The sequence below is a fragment of the Hydra viridissima genome, unplaced genomic scaffold (genome assembly GCF_058129835.1).
Source record: "Hydra viridissima isolate aposymbiotic clone 2 unplaced genomic scaffold, HvirCarnegie_v1 scaffold_5, whole genome shotgun sequence".
In the NCBI taxonomy this organism is placed as follows: Eukaryota; Metazoa; Cnidaria; class Hydrozoa; order Anthoathecata; family Hydridae; genus Hydra; species Hydra viridissima.
The window spans coordinates 11,370,196-11,392,222 of NW_028324304.1; the positions used below are offsets into that span (position 1 = coordinate 11,370,196).

The 22,027-nt window shown below is 29.9% G+C and overlaps 2 protein-coding genes and 1 pseudogene across 3 annotated transcripts; all 3 read right to left on the minus strand.

Annotated features, from left to right (window-relative positions):
- Nucleotides 1-1,338: 1,338 nt before the first annotated feature.
- Nucleotides 1,339-7,303, minus strand: LOC149888668 (uncharacterized; annotated as a pseudogene). Its single transcript, XR_016452450.1, has 7 exons — nt 7,229-7,303; nt 3,523-3,724; nt 3,332-3,406; nt 2,695-3,219; nt 2,200-2,463; nt 2,001-2,061; nt 1,339-1,557 (listed from the first exon to the last, which is right to left on the minus strand). The product of XR_016452450.1 is annotated as an uncharacterized LOC149888668 (transcript).
- On the minus strand, nt 4,244-6,529 carry LOC149888669 (uncharacterized). Its single transcript, XM_090089102.1, has one exon. The coding sequence runs from the start codon at nt 6,527-6,529 to the stop codon at nt 4,244-4,246; it is 2,286 nt and encodes a 761-aa protein (XP_089945228.1).
- A 13,557-nt stretch (nt 7,304-20,860) lies between the features above and the next one.
- LOC149888670 (protein phosphatase 1 regulatory subunit 27-like) lies at nt 20,861-21,280 on the minus strand. Its single transcript, XM_090089103.1, has one exon. It carries the CDS (start codon nt 21,278-21,280, stop codon nt 20,861-20,863), a length of 420 nt encoding a protein of 139 aa, XP_089945229.1.
- Between the last annotated feature and the right edge of the window lie 747 nt (nt 21,281-22,027).

Genomic DNA, 22,027 nt, shown 5'->3' on the forward strand with positions numbered 1-22,027 from the left:
ATGCAACAAGAGTCTATCTGGGGACAGCCAAATCTTAACGTAAAGTTGTCCTTAAAGTAGCCTAGAAAAAATCTGTAGCTACATTTTGCTTCAGGATATTTTTCTTTAAACATTAAGTACAAAATTTTGACATTTAGTCTAGCATCTAGATAATTGATAGTTTTACCAGCATATTTGCTCTGTTTCACCGGATAACTTTCGATATATTCCCTTATCAGAAGTCTTACACTGCTCCTGATTGCATTCGTTTCTAATTTTTTCCCTCGAAGGTCTTTTGGTGATTTTCCTAATACCAACAGGGAGCGCAATCGTCGAATACGACTAATTTTAATAACATAAAGGCTTTTAAAGGTATCCACACATACCTTTTCTTTGGCATCCCCACCAAAATCTCGTATGTAAATGAAAAGTCAAAAGCTACTCTTCCTTCGGCACCTTCCTTTCTGGGTCGGTGAGTTTTCACCTTCATGCTTGTAATCAACGATTGTAGAAACACATCTTGCTCGTTCTTTGTCTCTAACGATCTCATGCGTGCGAAGATCTCGTCGCTCTGGTTTTTTAGACGTTCCGTACATTTCTCAGCATCTTAAAGCAAAATATCTCATTAGATTATGCTGATATAAATGTTCGAGGTAGGCCTAAATGCCTTTGCCAGACTCTAAAAAATGATGTTTGAGTAATTCGGCTATAATATTTGGCTACTGTTTAAGGTCAATTCACTACACTGTAAAACTTTACCGTGAAAATCACGGTACTATACCGTTACCCATAAGTGCCGGTATTTTACCATGATTATTTTACGGTAAAACACCGTGAATAAATCTCGGTAAAACGCCGTTATTTTACGGTAGAATACCGTGATTATTCTGTAATGAAACAGCGTGAATTACGGTATAGTACCGTGATTAATTTACAGAAATGCCTCGCTCATTTGTTGTAAAGTTTATATTGTACAACATAAATCAAAATATATTTTTACTATTTTCGAAAATGCTTCGCCTGTTTCATTTTGTCTTATTTTTTCTTTAATTTCAATTGCATTTCAATTACATTTTTTTCAATTGTATCTTCAATTATAAATATCTATTAACATATATGTTTGTTTATATGCTAATGGTAACAAAAACACGTCATATTTTTAAAAATCTTTTCAGTTTTACATTACTAACATGTTATTAAATAGAAAAAGTTACTCAGATAAATTAAATGAATATAAATAAATTCAAATAAAACGAAAATTTAAAATCTCTTACATATCAATATGACGTTATATAAATAGTTATATTCGGTAAGTAGGAGTTTAAGAATGTATTAAATTCAAAAATAAAACAAAAGACATCATTGTAAAACTTTTGAAATTTACAAATAAATATAAATAACTACATAATAAATTGCTGTTTCAAAGTTATATTAAAAAGTTTAGCAACGTGGTAAATTCAAATATTATTAAATTTCGCAAACTTCTGCAGTATTGACAGCACAATTTTACTTATTGCTGAAGTCTTCTTCGTTCGCCTTGCTTTGCTCCCTTTTTCAGGATTGATGCCGAAAAATGCACTGGAACGGTCAATAATATATGTATAAGCAATTGACGTTTAAAAACATTCTCATCAATAAATATCATTAACATCAAATACTATGTAAACCTTAGACAAATTAAACACATTTAATTAAACATAATATAAGCATTATATACCTTTGACAAAATTCTAATATTGATGAAGCTTCTTTTGGATATGGTATATTGAAAATATAAAAACTCGCAAATAAACAACAAAATGACTTGATGAAATTGTTCATTCCATCAACTACAACAATGCAATCAATTACCAGCATGAATCGATTTGCTGTAAATAGCGAATTCCCTAAAAAAAGAATGCAAGTTGGCCAAACAAAAATCCATTTTAAATATATATAAATAAAAATGATCAAGCTCATACCTTTTTTTTTTAATTATTTTCAAAATCTTAAAACATGTTAGAACTTGTAATTCAACATACCATAAACACATAGATGAGGAGAATTTGATATTGGCACCAATTCTGTTTGATCCATTGTCTCCTAAACATATTTTTCTTACTACCAAATATCTTTTAGTAACTACATTGCATATTATTATAAAATGAGTGAAACACAATTAATGGCTTGAAAATATGTATTGGATATATTTTAAATTAATGATTACTATCTTTAACTTACATCCACAAACATAAAGAGTGCGTCAAGTTTATCATTAAACAAACTAATCAAAGCCATTACAAGACCGGGAGCCACAGGTAAATCTGACAAAGTTTCGTGTTTTGCTTTATCTAAACTTATTAACACCTTCTTTACTTTGAGGTCTGCTATTCCACAACTATGCAAAAATAAATATAACTTTTCATCATATAATGCTTTCATCAAAAGTTCACCAGCATTCACTCCACCCATCAAAACATCAAAGTGATGTAGCAAACCATCAACCTAAATAGAAAAAACCAATTATATATATATATATATATATATATATATATATATATATATATATATATATATATATATATATATATATATTCCAAAACTAAATAAAATAAACTTCTACAAAAATCTTATTAAATACTATAAAAAAATCTCTATTTAGTAGTAATATAGATTAATACATACTGGTTAATAATATAAGTTATATTATTTTTAAATAAAATGAATTTAATTTACTGTAAATAAATTGGGGAATTTTATCAACAAATCATTCAATAACATCTTTTCATTTATTTCAGTTCGTTGCAAATAGTATTCGAGTTCTTCAGGACTGTTTGAAACACTGAGAACTGGTTCTCGGTTCAAGCAACCATAACTATCAGTTTTTCTTTTTATAACATCTACTGATAATTGTTCCTTTTGGGATTCCATATTTAAAACACTCAGTAATGGTGGAACACGGTTTGGCCGCTGCAGATAGTCATAACGGTTTACTAGCTGTAACGTTAAACTGTCATGACCGCTACCAATCACTGTAGTACCATATTCATCTTTAAACGATTTAGGATATTTGACAACCATTGAAGATGCAATTACATCTAAATGTTTTTTTAATGGCTTTGGGCAAATAGCAAGGACATCATTCTGTTAAAGGTCTTTCTCCAGCTGCTAATATATCTTGTACCTCTTTAGACATTTTGGCCCAAGGTAAAACAAATGTCAAATACCAATCAGCAGCACTTACATGTTTAATCTTCATTACTAGACAAAATTGACACAATATTTAAAATAGAGCAATTAAATATATAAAGAACACTAACTAAATATTTTTTCAATTACTATGTTTTATCAACAACTTTTTTTAATAACTTACTTGATTTATTTGAGTTATTTCTCACTTCAACTGTGGGCACCATTTGCATGCTGGATTGTGTGGCCACAATAAAATCTACAGAGTTTTAGAATTGTTCTGCATAAAATTTTATTAATATTATAAATAAAAATATATAAATGTATATGATAATAAAAATCATATTTATTTTGAGTATCATAAATCGTTTTTACCAGAGCTTTCCTTTGCCCAAGATTCAAGGAGTTTGCGTTGTTGGATGGGTTTTAGCAAAACCAAATCATCAACTTTAACCAGGTAGAGATCTGTTTCATTTTCAACACCTATTTCCCATAAATTTTTCACAACCTGGTTTAAAACACATCCGTCAATATTTGGCAGTGTTCTTAAAATATTACTTTTAATAACCTCCATTATCTAAAAAAATATATAACATGTGTATATATCAAGAGTATCATAATAAAAGTCATATTACATTGTAAGTAAATTTTACAGAGTTTGATGTGGTTATTAAATTTAAAAGATTACAACTAATTAAATTTAAAAAACATATTTATATAGTATTCACAAAATGTAGTATTCAAAAAAAAAAATTAAATTAAAAATATATATATAAAATATTAAAAATTATACTTGCTTCCATTTTAAATTATACAAAGCAAAAAAACAAAATATTAAAAAATTTAACAAAATTCTTAGTAAGGCATTATACATATAATTATGCAGCAAAATTCTTAAAAAAGAAAGTTTTCTTCAAAAGTTTTTATAATACTCTCTACTATTGTTTTTGATTGGTTCTTATGACTGGTTCTTTAAATAATATTTCTGAAAAAAACTGCACAAATTTACTGCATAAATACTATGAATAAAATAGTTTACAAATAAAATCTTTTATCATGATATTGCCAAATAAAATATATAACTTTTAAAAATCATTTATGTAAACCTGTAGTTGTTCGATGAGCATGACACAGAGTGCTTTAAGGAAATAAAAGAGCGATTGCAGTGCTTGTAAGATGGTAGTGGAAGGTAGTCTATTAAAGAAGCAATCATTATACATCGAATCTCATTATTTTCTCCACAGACCTCATACATACCAAGCTCATGCACAAATTGTGTGTTCTGCTCATTAATAAGAGCATACTCAATTCCATGTGTATCAAAAAAAAGAAACAAAATTCTTGCAAAAATAGGAAGTTCGTGATCTTTTGTAAAGTCAAAAATCAAGAATAAATCTTTTTTGTAATGGGTACCTTGATAGACAATATGGATAGAAAATGTATCTGGCAGTTGTCCACATGTAGTTATAATTGCCTCAGAAATTGTAGAACTAAAATTTGTGACATTGAATGAAAATGAATTGACCGCATAAATTTTTGAACTTGGTATGCTTGAGTTATTGTATGATTGCAACAACTGGTGTGTCTCTGTTAAGGTTTTACATACATGCTTGTAATTGTTAAAATTTCTGGCACATTTTTTAAAGTAAGAATGCTTTTGTTCAAACCTCAAAGTGAAAACTCGCATTAGAGGCCCGTAACGTAAAATTAGCTGTGGATAGTGGGACAAATAATGATGTTTTGGTAATAGTTTTGAAGAAGAGAATAATTCTCTACGAGAAGACAAATAACCATTTATTGAAACCTGCAGATAAGCAATATGTTGAATGTCAATTTTAGGTGAACATATAATCTCAACAATTTCTTTCAGTCTTAAATACAATAACCACACAGGATCTTCAAAATCTGTAATGTAAATTCCTATATAAAGGGGAAACAAACGCAAAAACACCCAGTTTTGAACTGCATGACCACTTAACTTTTCAGTACTCGAAGTTTTATTCATCTCACAAGGTTTATCCAAGGCATCTCCTTTAAAATATTTCTGCATGATAATTCTTCTGTTGGTGTTGTTAAATGAAAACCATCGCTTACTAACAAAATATTTAACACATAGATACATATCTCGTGAAGCTACGCCTTCGAAGATATCATGAGCTAAGCATGGTGGCAAACCTGTAGACACATGAAATCCACATAAACCATTAAATGGTGAATTAAATTTTATTCCTTCAAAATTGTTACCATTATTCTGAGCTAATTGAAGCAGGCTATTATTGTAGCTTGATTCTGTTCGATCTAGTCCACAGAATTGAGGGTTAAAATCAAACTCTGCACGTGTTGCTAAACAGTATCGACAAAAGTGTGAAACTGTGCTAAAATTTTCACAAAAGCCTCCTATAGAATGTGATCCTAAATTATCCCCTAGTATGCATAGAAGTTTTGTTTTTACAGATAAACTTTCAGAAACAGAAACAGAACCAGATATTTCTGCCAATTCAGAAAATATTGGTGCAAATACTTTGCTGAGGCCAAAGTACTTTAAATCTGCATCTTTACACATAAGTACCAGCTGCAGCTGCTCCGATGCATATCTCTTGTGTGATGGAATATTAGCTAATGTTAAGTAAACTGCAAGTATTTTATGTTTTTTTCTTCCTGATCCAATTGGGTTGACAATTTCAAAAGAATCTTGATATAGAATAAGATATAAAATTTTATCATCAGACTTTGCAATATCTTGAATTAGGGATTTGCAATATCTTGAATTAGGGACACTCAGTAAGTCTGAATATATACCAAAACTTTCCTCATGTTTTAGCCAAAACCCAGGTTCATTGCTGTGTTTATTGTACATCATTTTAAACAAGTCCTTTATTGGAACATGATGAACAGTTCTAAATTTTTTATTGGCATCAAAACCTAAAGTAAATTCTATTGGAGATATGTAACTCATGTGTTTATGAAAATAAGCTTTCCTTTTTTTATTAGTACTTAAAGCGTACAAACTGTTTTTCTTTATTTGTTCTGACTTAGAAAATTCAGTTAAAACATTTTCACAGATATCACTGCTTTGATTCGAGATTGCAGAAGTCAGAATTTGAACAGAGAATTGAGTACTCGAATTATTAACTACCATAAGTTCATCAAAAATAGATTGAACACAAGAAGCTGGAAATATATTTTTTACTTGCAATTTTAAAAAAAAGAGAGCTTGATCCTTCAAATATTTTTCAGAAGAAATATAATCAATACAATCATGAAACTCTTCATTTTCATAGTGTTCTAAAGATCCACATGAAATGCTTTCTTGTTCAAGGGTGTTAACATCTTTATTGTTGTTTAAATTAGAAGAATTTAAGCTAACAACATACAGTGGCATGATAAAACTTGAATCCTATTGCTTATGTCGTCTTGTTATATGAGATGCAAATGAATTTCGATTAGTGTAAGAACTTTTGCAATTCATGTAAGGACAATGAACACGGTCAAGTGAATCAAGATGCAATTTAAGATGTAAGATAAACTGAGATAGTCCAGCACATATTTTTTTACATAGTGCAATATCACATTTAAAACTTTGGAAAATGTTATTTATTTCTGTTATTAGTTTATTTTTGATAATACTTTTATTATGTTCTTTTCTTATATGCAATTTGAAAGTTGAATACGTTTTGAAAACAATTCTGCAACTTTGAATGCAACAAGGAAATTGAATATTAGCTAAATTGCGATGGCTTTGATAATGAGTCATATAACTCAGCAAAGATTTCATTTTTTTGCCACAATGGTTGCATGCTTTTAAATCCAATTTAGACATTATCTTTTTTATAAACTATATATATATATATATATATATATATATATATATATATATATATATATATATATATATATATATATATATATATATATATATATATATATATATATATATATATATATATATATACACATACATACATATATACGTAATTATATATACAAAATATATATACATATAATGCAATAATTATTAGGATTTATAATATTTATAAGATTAAAAGGATATAATGTATGATATAAAACACAACTAGATAACCTAGCTGTGATCTTCAGGGTGAAGTCTTCAGCCTGAAGATACCATGGACTTCAGCTATGTCTTAGTAAGATATAGCTGAAGTTAATGATAACTTCAGGTGTTTGATATCAACGTGTTTGATATCAAACACGTTTTATATACTCAATCTTTAATCTTATATTTGATGTCAAACACGTTGATATCATATAAGTTATATCATAAAATTAAGTGCAATAAGAAATGACATTGAAACAAATAATATTATTTTGTAAATTATAGGGTGAATTATTTAGACATACAAATATTTCAAATAGAGATTATTCAAAAATCATTGCACAGTGGGCCAGAATTCACTTTTACTGGACAAAATTCGTAACTAATTTAATATTAGAGCTATATTCACTAAAATTAGTATGAGTACTAATATGATGTCTGTGCTTTTTATGAAGGTAATATTTTTTTATTTCGTTGCTATGGATACCTTTATTTTGCTTAGCAACAACCTATTTTGTTATCTGCAGATATTTTATAAGTGCTATATTCACTAAATTTTGGCATGAGTACCAATATGAGATCACACTTCTTACAAAAGTGATAATTTTTTTAATTTAGTTGCTATGGATACTTATATTGCTTAGTTACTGGATACTCTCCTTAGTTACAAAGTGGTAAATTGATATTTGAATATTTTATCGGATTTTTGACTCACCTATATTGAAAAACAATTGAGTATTTAGGTAAATAATGTTTTACGAATAATAAAAGCAAAAAATAGTGCAAGAAAACATTGTAAATTTTAAATTGCATCAAAAATTATAAAACAATAATATCGTTTGAACCTTCCTATCAATCATTGTAACTTCAATAATACAATTCACTTCAATAGAAGATTTGCAAACCTCTAATAAAATCATACTTAAACTTTCTATCTCACTTTTAATGTACTGATCTTCTTCAATCACAGAATCCTTGGATTCCATTTTGTATGCAAATCTTATGGGTCTACAATAGGCTGTGGATGACGACTTTTGATTTCTCCAAATAGGCACCTATTCGTTGATGTTGTTAAATCCAGTCAAATCCAATGGTACTAGACAAGTAATAAATAATGATTCTTCACGCTTTAAATCTCTGTTAATGTCGGGTTCTGATAAAACTTATTTATAAATGCTTTAGCCAGTAGCACCATCAAAACTAGCCTTACACGTTAGTGTCATTGTTTTTGTTGCTTTGTCGTTCAATATCAAGTGCCTTAGCACAGGTTCCCGAACTGCACAGATTCTTATCAAAGTATGAATTATTAAATCTTTTAAAGGAACTGAAGCTGAATAGTCCTCCACTGTTATTTTTGCAGGATAACATTTCAATTTTGCATCTCTGACATCATTGTAAGCAGGGTAGATGTTATATTCTTTCTCCAAGGCTCCACTTCTAATCAATTGATAGGAAGCTTTTGTCAGACTTGCATCATATATTAAAGCCAGTGCTTCGTCTGCTGAATATTTAGTTGCTTTATCTGTATTTGAAATACTTAAAATGTTCTTGGCAGCAATAACAATAGATTCATCTCTAAATTTTCTATTAGCAGCAAAAAATAATTCATTGGATGAATGAGATTCAATTAAACAAGATACACGCCGTTTTTTAGTTTTATTAGAACTACTAATACTTGTTATTAATTAAGTTACTACAAGTGTTAGTAATTAAAATTAAAAGTAATTAAATTACTGTTAGTGTTAGTAATTAAATTACTAACAACTACCAAAAATATGTTGCTGCTATGCTATGCAAAGTAAGGTATCCATACTAACCAAAAAATAATAATCTCATAAGAATTGTGAATCTCATTTTAATACATACCCCCAATATTGTGTACTTAGCGGAAGTAAAATACTTTTAAAACAACGTTAATGTAAAAATGAGTTGTTGCTATGCAAAATTTAGTACCATAGCAACTAAGTTAAAACGTATATAAAATCTGAACGGGGATTTAAGGGGACGAGCAATCAATTAAAACTCGATTGAAGCATTATATAGATCAAATAAATATAAGACAGCACATGGCAAATTGTGGTAATTATTAGTTATAGTGCGGCAAAAAAAAAATTCTTAAGGAATTTTTTTTTTTAATCTGTGATTTTCAAAGTATAACTGAGATAACATGCTATGACAAATTTATTTCACACATTTGGTTTTTCTTATCTCTAAATACTCTAGAATAACATGTACTAATTTTTTTTTTCAAAAACGTAGATGTAATTGAAATATAACACAACGTTGATATCACCGTTAATTACTTATTAAAAATTTTTTTTTTTTTTTTTTTTAAATTTCAATATTCAAATGCTTAGAGTCCTCGTAACTAAGGGATTTAATATAAATAAGTTATCAATAAATTTCTCCTAATATATATAGATACTAAAACTTAATAAGTTTTCAAGATTAGATAACTAAAATTTTTCCCATTTTGTCCACCTACTGGACCACTGTGCATTGCTAAGACTAAATATAAAAAAAAAACATGGCAAACCAATTTACTTGATTTGTCCAAGGACGTATTAATAGATGGACGTTCAACCCATTGTTTTATAAAAAAAGATATGCGTGTTACGCTTTTGTTTAGATAACAAAAGCGAAACAATAGGTGATAAGTGCGAAACCGGGGAGTATTTTTATTTTTTTCGACGTCGGAAAAAGATGGTCTCGACTATCCAATAAAAATATTTTAAAAAGTATTTTACTTAGCATCGATACATAAAATGAGTATGACAGAAAACTTTGCTATTAATCAAGATTATTCTTTTTTGCTTGAAAGTATTGATAACCAAATTGAATTAGTTGTGGATGATTAAATTGAGATAGATCTTGAAGAGTTAGCGGAATTGTTATCAGAGGATTTTGAATTGGAGCTCATACCACCAGCAATTCCTACAGAGAAGCTGATTGCAGAAGAAACCAAAATGCTGAAAAAAACAGAAGAACGCTTAATAACTAAATTTACCTGTCTGAAATGTTACAATAAATATCTTAGAGAATCGAATTTTAAAAAGCATGAAAAGAAATGTTACATTGCCACTAAAGGTGTGCTTATACTCACATGTTGTGGAGCTTAACGCCTAAACGGGTGTTAATTTATATTTGCAAATACTCCCAGATTATGAAAATATTGTAATAACTCTTAATTTTGATTTTAGAAATTATTCAAAACTGTAAATTGTTGTAATGTACTATTGAACTTCCATATAGAAGAATGCAAGTTGTCTTTATTACATTTTTTACATATACTGGTGTAAGAAAATGTACACAGTTAAAAAATGACTAGTTAAAGGTAATAGATGATTGACATTTCTCTTTAACCTGGGTTCCATTACAGCCAAGTTAGTATGGTAGATGGTACTAAAATCACAACAGACTTCTAAACATTAATGAACAACCTGTATGTCTAATAACTTTAAAGTTTTCAACTGTATTGCCTTCTCTCGTTTCAATTAATCCAACATCCTCATTTGATGTGCTTTGGAAATTTTTAAAATCAGAAAATTTATTTCTGATTACAAAAAAAGATACTGGAAGTCATTATTACATTTATAGATGTTTATGCATGAAATGTTAGAGAATATAATATTAGTAGATTGAAGATTTAGTTGATCTAGAAGAGATTTGTTAATATTAATGGATAACGGCACTTCACGATTTAAAACAATTAGTCTCCACATGCCATTTGATTGGCGATAACTATTGATTTTAACTATTACAAAATAATTTTTATTATTTTCATTGTAACAGTCAAAACCATGTTTTGATGAAAATGCTTTTAACTGTTGATGAATACTTATCGCATGTACTTTTTTATTTCTTCCAAATCTTGTGAGTGTGTTACATACATAACAGGTTTTTCAGAAAAAGTGAAGAATTTATCATTCCTCTCAACTTCAAAGCCTTTTTTTGATTTTAAATCTAACCTGTATAAGACCATATAACATGATTTGCATAAATATTCAGGATGAACTTTTTGATAGTCTGAGGTTGTATCCAGCTTGTAAAAGCTAAGAATCGCTTGTTAATAGATAACAAAAGGTTTTATTTGATAGAGACTATCCTGCTTTATTATGCAGCCACACTTTCTACATAAATGTTTTAAATATTCCTCATGAAGACTCATTATTTATCCTGTAATGAGATAATAAATATGAATATAAGATTACTTCTTTTGATATAATATTTATAGAAGGTTAAAAATAAGGCTATGCATCACTTGTAGAAGGCTCAAGAATATGCAACTAAAAGTATGGTCTTATCATTTTTATTACTTCTGTTATTACTATTAGTAACAACAGTAATAATTAAAAAAAAAAAGTTCATTATAACTTAAAGTAGCTCTACATGACAGTTTAAAAATGCTTAAACAAAAATGCTCATTAAAAATACATACTTTATATATCTTTCCAACTCCTGAAACAAATAGTATTTTATGAACATTAAGATGCTTTTAGTTATAATACCTTTAGATAAAATGCAGTTTAGGTATCGAAAGTAAGAAATTTTTTAACTAGGTCATTCATGAAAAAAAAAAATCACAAATTCAAGAGAAAAAAAAAAGCGAGGCAAATTAGTTCGACATTTCCGACAAAAATAAGAAATACTCTCTGATTTGAACCTTAAAGTGGGAAGCATAATCTGAGAGTGGGGTGAAAAGAACACTAAAAATATCTTTTTCGACCTTTAAAGTATATCATAGCAGCTTCAATTTAATAAGGAAAATTTGTTTCACTTTACTCTATCCATTCTAGTAAACCAAACATAGCCTTTTTGCAAAAGCCTAGTTTTAGACGTTAAAGTTTAAACACAGCTAAATTTTTATTAAGCAAAGTTCATAGCTCAAATCAACCTTTTTCAGATTTGTGAAGTATTCTTGATTAATTTTTTTATCTTTTATAACCATAAGCTTCTGTAATGCATAATTATAATGGGTTTACTGAGGGAGGTTTTTTGACGGAAATTTGACGGGTAGAAGTCGGAGTATCTGTATCATGAATTTAGAAAATTGACGGTAACACGCATAGTTTTTGGCTAATTGGCGGCACCTTTGATCTATAACAATGCGTTGAACGTCCATCTATTAATACGTTGTTGCGTTAAAAAAGTTAGTCGTTAAAAAAGTTTATTAAATGTGAAATCTGCGCACTTTTCACATTTAAACTTTTTTAACGACTTACGGCGTTAAAAAAGTTTGCCCGTTAACTTTGTTGACCGGGGTCAATTGTTGATTTTTTTTTAAATTCCTAAAATTTAACAAAGATAACATGTTTTAATTTTGTTAGAAATACCAACAATATATATCGACTATTATATCAACAATTTTGGTATATCAACAGTTTTTGTGAATATAGCACAGTTACTTCGTAGACTACATTGAGTTTATTTTGGCATCTTTTGACACTTCTGATACATTTATTGAACCATTTGAATTCTTAGCCGGTGAAAATGCCGAGGAAATATAAGCGAAAGCGTGGTTCAAGAGCATATGCAACTTCATACAATCAAGAAACGTTGTCCAATGCTATAAAAGAATGTTTAACTGGAAGAATAAGCGTGAGAAAGGCTAGTCGACAGTTCGGAATATACGCTCCCCATTTGCTTCAACCGCTGGACGTTGCTGTTTTCCGTCCGCTAAAGATAGAAACGCGCATCAAAAAATCAATACCAAAAAATCAGTTCCTCGGTCTTCTTGCTCTACTGCAACGTCAATTGAAAAGCGATAATTTGAGATCTGACTTCAAGGCTAGTGGAATATTCCCCTTCGATAAAGAAATGGTCATGAAGCGTTTGCCACAGGTTAACAAAGACATTGGAGGAGGTACCGGTAGTACTGTTAAGGAAGTATTCAATGAAGATATAGGTCTATTAGTGAAACATTGTGGACAGGATGGGAAAACAAATCGCACCAGAGGGAAAAAGATCACACCTGGCAAAGCGATAACACCGCAAGATCAAAGAATAACACCAAGAATAACAGCAACACCAAGAATAACAAGAAAAGGGCAAGAGTTGAACAAGTGTCATCATCCTCAGATGACGATAATGACCTACTAGAAAATGACTTTTAATGACTTTTGCACAATAACAGGGAGCTAGTTGCAAAATTTTTTGTCCATTTAAATGTTCTTTTCATGTTTCTCTAAGTGTTTAAGGACTGATGATTTTTTTTCATGATAAAAACCAGGGGTAACATTGGCCACTTTTCGGCGTTTAAAAATAAATATTTGTAATAAAAAAATTAAAAAAATAAACATAGAGGCCTATAGCCAAGACCTATAATGTTATTACCACAAGAGAAAACTGTAAAAAATTAGTAAGATTCAGAGATGTTTAAGAAAAACTGCCAAAACTGACCTAAGTTACCCTGGCTAACGATACTCTTTAATTTGCGCAACCCTCAAATCCACAACAGAATATGCTTTGAAATTTTGATTAAGGCATTGGGAGGCATTCTTTTTTTATTTTTGAGCAAAAGCTCTCAAAGAGAGTTGCAATTATTTTTTCCAAATTTTTTTTCCCTGTAATTTTCTAATTCTACAAAGTTATACAATTTTCATGACATTTTTTTTTTCATTTGACCTCCTCATAGTATCAAAGCTTTTAAACTCCTAAATAAATTATATTTCATGAAAAAATAGAACATAGATACTCACTTCTAAAAGAATTATACTATACAAATTATAGTAATATATACAAAATCAAATATTTTTAAATTCTCATATTATAGTTCAGAAATATTAACATTTCAATATGAGCTCCTGTTAAGCTATATCTCTTTGCAGTATATACATTTCCACCTATACTAAAAAGTCTTTCAATCTTCACAGAAGACGGTGGGCAGCTTAAATACTTTAAAGCAAGCTTTGCTAATAGTCGCATTTTGGTTTTCTGTGATTTCCACCACAACAAATGATTGCTTTCTTTGTCAATAAGGTCTTCATTTGAGTAGTGTTGAATTTTGTTTAATAAAGTTTCATTTGAAATTAAAGTTTGTGGTTGACCAATTTATTTAGAATTAAATCCTACAAGTTCTTCAAAGCAATTGTCAAAACCCATTTCTACTATATCTTTCTATTCATTTAGTACTGTACCATTATTTTCATATTCTGAGTCAATATTTTCAATGTCACAAGCTGCAGACCGATCATTTTCAGTAACTTTGATGTTTTTTATATTTTCATGGGTTTTAATAAGCTGAATGGTTATGTTCTCAGTACTTTTTTTAGCAGCTGAAAAGGTGTTTTCTTTTTTGAACATTTTTAATTTGAATCTGGGATCAAGAAATATTGACAAGATGATGTTATAGTTATCAGTATATTGTTTGAAACAATTCTCCATTGAATTAGTTGTCATCAATTAAAGCTTTATTAATGAAATGTTTCAAAAACTGTATCTGTGGTATCTGTAATATCTGAGACAATAGAATTTCTTTCACTCAAGGGAACTCTTGTTTTGTGGAAATCTTTTAGCAAAACACAAAACTGTCCAATAATCATCCATTTGTTTGCATTTAATAAAGGAAGCTTACCATTTTCAAGTGCATATATGGTTAGAGTTTTCCTTTGTTCATAAATTAGTTCTAACATATGACAGGTACTATTCCACCTTGTTGGAACATTTTGAATAAGTTTGTGCTTAGGAACATTGTTTGCTTCTTGAAGAGCTTTAAGTTTAGAGCAGGCTTGGGGAGAATGGCTAAAATGCCCAACAATTGAATGCCAGTTTACAATGACATTCTTGACAACTGTTTGTTCAAAAATACACTCATTAATTACTAGTTGCAGTGTGTGTAAAAACAAGCCATACAATCATATGGGCTATCTTTAATAGCCTTAACAATATTTGTTCCATTATCTCTAGCTATTAAATGAATTTTTGAAGGTGATATTTTAAATTCAGCCATATCTTCAATCAATTCAGCAATATTTGCTGCTGTATGCCTCTCAGGAAAAGGAGCTACTCTAAGTACAACAGTTTTCTGATTAAATGTATTGTCTAAACAGTGACCTGTCAGGCTAATGAAGCTTTCATTTGAACTACTGGTCCATATATCAGTAGTAAAGCTTATGAATTCAGCAGCTGAGTAAACATGGACAGCCATTTTTAACATAAAGTATAAAATAATTTCAGCAACTGAGTAAACATGGACAGCCATTTTTAATATAAAGTACACACTAATTTTTATTATTTTACATACCCTAATGAAACAATGCAACTTTTTTAACGTCTAATTTCATTCCCTAACAAACACTCTTTTGACCATACTGCGCATGCGTAACGCATGTGCAGAACTATTTGTAAACTTTTTTAACGACTAACTTTTTTAACGCAACAACGTCCTTGATTTGTCTAAAAATTTAACGGTAATATACCGTGAAGTAGTTAAGAGTCGTGTTCGCGGCCAAAACACCGTAATAGTTACGGTATTGTACCGCAAAATGAATTCACGGTGAAATACCGTGTTATTCACGGTATAGTACCGTGAATTTCACGGTAAAGTTTTACAGTGTAGTATTGATTACAAAAGCGAAATTCATAACATACATGCTTTTAAAATGTGATTTGGCCTTTTGATTCAAATTTTATTACGGTATGCAATGCTGATAAATTTTATATGTATTTGTAAAGATTTGATTTATATGTACTACTCCATATGATAGTATCAATTCCAATAACATACCCCGGCTATTACCTTTGTAAGCGAGTTTTTCGAGTTAATATTTACATCTATTAATAAGCTATTTGGTCACATCAAGACAGATTTCAGTATCTTTAGTATCATTAGTTCTGGGTGAATAGTAAAGTTTTTAAGCTTTAACAATTGTTGTATAAAATGGTTTGGAAAGATCGACAAGTATTTCCAAAGTAACTTCTTTTTTAAAAGAGCTTTTGAATTCATCAATTAAGTAAAAGGCTGTTAATGAGTTTTTTAAATCAAATTGCTTCAATATTATTTATTTCGTTTAAAATACAATTTAATATTTTAGCTAAGACATGCGGTTTTGTAAAAAATGGGAGCTACCTATTTCTCTTCCATAATCAGAGCAAAATAAAAAATATGAGCGAATTTACCTCGTTAAATTTCTCTGGGAAAATGGTTCTTTTAGCTAGCGCTCAAAAAATCCTTAAAAGAAGTCAGTCCGGCTTAAGCCTTTTGAAAGTCCCCTACCACGCGAAGTCATCTGTGCGTGATAGATAAACATTTATGTAATCAAAAATAGAATATTACAAAAAAGTAATAAAAGTTCATTATCTACAGATCGTTTTTCGTAGTCTTAGCTAAAATGATAAAACTAGGGTTGAGCAATAGGGCGGTTCTTAAAATTTTTTTTTATGAAAGTTACAATTCTAGTGAGTTCATGTGAAGTAGTATGAAAAAAAAGTACAAAATTCCCAAAAAAAAACTGAAATCAGATAATGCCTAGACTCAATCTCCTTTGCCTAACTTTCTCAATTGGTTCACTTTAGGCACTCGGGAAATTCTCCAGCGATTAGTGCTGATACTATTCTCCACGTGTATCTTAGGTTAGTAGACAGATCTTTCCAAACATTCTCTGGAATTGCTAAACATTCTCTGGTATTGCTAAACATTCTCTGAGATTGCATCTCTGTAACAGTTAGCAACAGCTTATCGATCAGCCCAGAAAAAGTACTTGTCCCTGATGTCGGATCATCAAGTTCTGTTATGAGATATATGAGGGGCAATACGTTTGCATGCAGTAGGCACATTGGCTACTGTAGAGCTCAACCAATGACACTTTTAATGTGGTAATTAATTTCTCCCTAATTACCAACGTTGGTATTTGTTTCATCACAAGCTAGTACTGCAATATCTCTAAGGCAATGTTTACTTCCAAGGAAATTCAGGACCTAAGAAATTTCCATTAGGCAAAGAAACTTGTGAAACATGTTCCTCTGTTTTTCTAGACTGATAAAACTTTCCATCCACTTGTTTTTGAAAAAGAGTGGCATCTTTCCTATCATCATAGCGAGACCACCGCCAAATACTGTTGGTACTTTATTTACTGTTTTAGTTACAGCTCTCCAAACCATGGACTTGTTGATGATTTTGTAGAATGTTGTAACAGTGAAATGTTGCATTTATAATTGTTGAAGTGCTCGATCTGAAATATTGCTCCTTATTGTTGACTCGTTTCTTTACAGGCACTATCACGGAAGTAGACTGAATTTTAGAATGGAAGTAACCGGGAAAAATTTTTATTCAGCTTTTGAGTTGTCATCGTCTTCACACTAAGATCTCTTCCAGCTTCATCATCATCATGACTGCTTTCTGGTATTAATGAAAGTGCAGTAACTCTTTTCTTCTCAGCAGCAACAGCAGCAGCAGCAGCTTTTGCATCAGTAAGTTTCTGTTTTGCCTTTCTTTTTTGCAACTTTTTTGAAGCCTCCTTATCTATTGTGGAAGTTAGTGCCATGCGTCTCTAAAAATTGATCTTCTAGGAATTTCATTTCAAGTTTAGGAACCTTCTTATCGCCTGTAACTTCAGACAGAAATGTATGACCTTTAATCAAACCCTCCTTTTTCTGAGTAAAGATGATTTGTTGATGCATTCACGAATTGTCTTTTAGATGGCATTTTCTGCAGGATCAAGTGTTTTATGTACACTTTAGCAACACGGTCCTTAAATATTTGCGAAATCTAGGGATACCAACTAGCATGTATTGTTGTTGTACTTTTTACAAAACAGTTTCTGCAATAATATCTTTATCAGGTTCCTTTTCAGTCAGATTTTCAATCATCCATTGCTTCTTTTGAAACGTAAAACGCTTTCCAACGTCCAGCTCAGTTGTGTGAGGACGGCGTTTTTAATGTATATGTTTGTATAAAGTTGTAGTAAGAGTTTGGAGAGGTATGGGTACAAGGGTTAAGTGGAAGGAGTTTTTGGAGGTTAAGATTGAGGTTGAGGGTTTGGGGATGTTGAATTAGGAATAAGTAAGGTTTGGGGATAGTTTGGTTAGGAATGTGTAAGGCTTAATCGTTAAAAGGTTAAGGTTTACCGTCATCAGTGTATTCTATTGTAAAATATATCTTAATAAAATTTCTATTAGTGTGTAATGGTTAGCACTGCTTTATTCATAACGTTTACAAAATACAAATAATACTCTCTTACTCGTAATGTTCACGAGTATTTTTATCTATTCTCTTTTTATTCTTACTTAAACGAATATCTCTTCTTCTTCTTTCTTTGAAACGGTCAAACTTCTGATTATTTTTTTTTAATCAATATTTCTTCTGACTTCTGTTCAATTCTTTTCTTTTCTATATATAAAAAATTTTTCTTTTTTTCTTCAATCAATTATAAAACTTCTTGTTTATCCAAATATTTTTCAATCATAAGTATTCTCTCTCTAAATATCTTTTTAAAAACTTTCTTAAAAACTCTCTTTTACTCCTGTTTAAAACTCCGTCTTCCTCTCGTTCGTTCTTCGTTCTTTCTTCGTTCTGTCCTTCTCCTACTCCTACTAAACATCAAAGTTTGTTTTTTGAGCTTTTTATAGATTTTGCTTGTTTTCGGTTGTGATGCTTATCATCTATTTGTATGGCAGGTTGATGAGTCTTCGTATTTACGTCTTTTCACAGTTGATTTTAACTTTTCTTCTTTTCGCTTTATCATTTATTTATATGGCAGGTTGAATAAGTCTCCGTGTCTACGTCCTTTCCGACCTTTGTTTATAATTTAATTCTCCCTTCTCACAGTTGGCAGGGTGATCAGAGGTAGATCCGCTGGTTGGCCAAAAGTCATATCTTCAGTAGCCATTTTTGTAGCATTATTATTCAGTTTTTGTTATGCCACAGTTAAAGTAACTCACAAAAGTAATGAACAATTTAAAATTCAATTGAATCCAGTATTGCGAGATTGACAAGCTTGCAATGGAAAATGTTTACATCTATGACTGTGAAATGAAATTCAGTTCCAGAAGAGGCAGTATTTAGTTCCTGAAAAATAGAACTAATCTAGTTACTTAAAATTCTAATTCATCCCAAAAAAGTTGTATTAAAGAGTTTAAGCATATTCAAAAACAACTTAATTGATAGTTGTTTTGTGTAGGTGGTATGTTACAATATTTCTCTGTGCTACAGCAAAAAACTTTGTTATCGAGGAGCAACGATATTGTTTAACTTTGTTTTTCTCTTTCTTTTTTTCTTTTTTTCTTTTTTGGATTTCATATTTTGGTGCCATACTGCTTCACATGAAATCACTGGAGTTTCTTGAAATTTCAAAAAAAAAAAAAAAAATTTATGGACCGCCGTATTCAACAATATTCAACAATACTCAACAATGACAGTTCTTTTTGAAAACTGTTAAAGTATTATTATTTTCAGTGGTCTTAACCAACAGCACTTAAAATCTTTCCTTTCTTTTCGTACGTAAAGTCACCGATGTTATCATTTTACGATTAACGGCCAATTTTGTTGCTAATACCAATAACAGTAATAAGTTGCATATTGGTGACTATTGAAGCTTGTGATATTAATTTTAGACTCTTTATTGTATATAAAATATAGTTTACAAAGTATGTGTTTTAATTTCAGATAAGTTATTTTTCTTTAACTTTGTTAAAATAGTTAGAAGTCAGGATAAATGGTATCCAAGTATCATTATTATTAGTATTATTACAATTATTCTTGAAATTAAAAAAAAAAAGACTTTAAATTTAGATAGGTCTGCATGATAAACCGAAAAGAAAAGTCTGGTATAGGCAATTCGACCAAAAAAAAAAAAAAAAAAAAACTATGAAAACGAAGATATCAGAACTGCATTAAATTTAACATCGAATTATTTAAGATTATTTTTTAGAACCACTTCTGTATTGTAATTTTTTGTGTTTTACAACAGCAACGGAAATTACACTTGCTTACCTTATTGTAAGCTAGAAACTTAGTTTGGGCGGTCTCTGTTATTTTTACACTCTAGATGAATGCAAGAAAATCTAGAATTAAGTCGATATTGAAATGACATTATTTTGATAGAATAACTGAGACAAAAACATATACTAATAGAATTATGAAACATGTAAGAAGGGAAGTACATAATTAACGAAATATTTGCTGCTAAAATCAACTGCACTAAGACTTCCTTAGTAATAATTAAAGTTGATATACAAAAGTTTCAAACGTTTTGATCGACATGTTTATAAGTGTTTTCAATTTAAAAGTGGTTTTTCAAATATTCAGGTAGATCATTTCTGAGTTTGCGCTGTTTATCTTTTATTTTAAGCCACCAATTAAAATTTTTCGTTTAATTTAAAAAATATAAATTCTATAAAAATTTGCTAGAAAAATAAAGAAAAAATAAATTTTTTTTCGGAAAGATTTTCATTCAAACTTAAACACATCTAATTTTTTTAATTACATATTAAATTTTCAAAGATATAATTTATTTAAGACGATTCGATTTTTCAATTGAAAAATAGCTGAATTTTATTAACAAGCATTTATAAAATAAGTTTTCAAAATAAAATGTCAAAGCTTTGTGTCGTCATAAATTACGCATTTCAGAACTTACTCTGCGTTCGGATTCATATTCCAACAACGGCTTTGTAAAACGGTCTTACAGATTTTGAATTCGATCAATATCTTGAAATTCTTAATTAAATTCGCATTCCATTTACAATGTTTAAAGACACTGCACCGTTTTCAATAAGAAACATAGAGAGTTCAAAATGTCCTTTAGATGTAGATATTTCCAGTGGATAACGATCGTCTTGAGAACGTAAGTTGATGTCGGCGCCATACTTTAGTAACAACTTAACAATTTCAAGATTTCCATTATTACAAGCATGATGGAATGCTGACCATCCAGGCCGCCTAATGGCATTTATTGAAAGGTTTTGCGTAACCAGAATCTGCGTTACATCTTCTAAATTATCCCTTGCAACAGCGTTGATAAGCTTTGTTTCATTATCAACAGTCGAGAAAGTCTTTTCCAATAAACTTTTTCTTCGGGTCAAATAATCTGGTGTATGCAGTATGTTGTCACTTAACTTTCGTGTCCTAACCGCAACAGACATGTTTAGCTCCTTCTTCTGTACTGTTGTATGAAATTCTGTCAGATAAGCAACAGATTCAGGTATTTATAGTAAAGGTTATAGTTGCTACGATACTTAATTACACGACAATACATCATTAAATAATCCCTCAGGATTAACAGGTCTTCCCTTTAAAATTTAAAAAAATTAAGCTACCTTTACAGAAACTTATTTTTTGTGAGTAGCATGCTGATTTTAAGTCATAAGAGAACAAGCAAACAGATTTACGTCCCCTTTAATCATGAAGCGATCCAATCTTGTTACTTTAAGTCTGTAAAAATTAAACCCTTTCCCTACTGTTCGTGTGAGGGGCGTTATGACGAGCAGTTCTTTAATAAAATAGTTTGTTTTTAGGATAAAATTCAAAGTCCACAAGAATTCTTTAAAAGTAGAGAAGTAAAACTAAAGCTTTTCATTTTCAAATTTGATACAAAAGTAATACAAATAACTTTAAAAAATCATTGAATGAATCTTTAGACAATGTCACAACACCCCAACATACTATTAGCAGGTCAGGAAACATTTGACCCATATTCTCGCGAATCAGTTTAAAAATGCTCCATATAGCAAAATACCTGTGTTTCAGTGTCTCGCCACTAATCATTTTGCGCGGTCAGTGGCAATATTTAGGGCGTTTAAAAGATTAGTAAAAAAAAAAAAATCATTACGGCTTTTAAAAAATTTTTAAAATTGATTTTCGAAGGAATAAGAGGTTAAAAGGGTAAATAG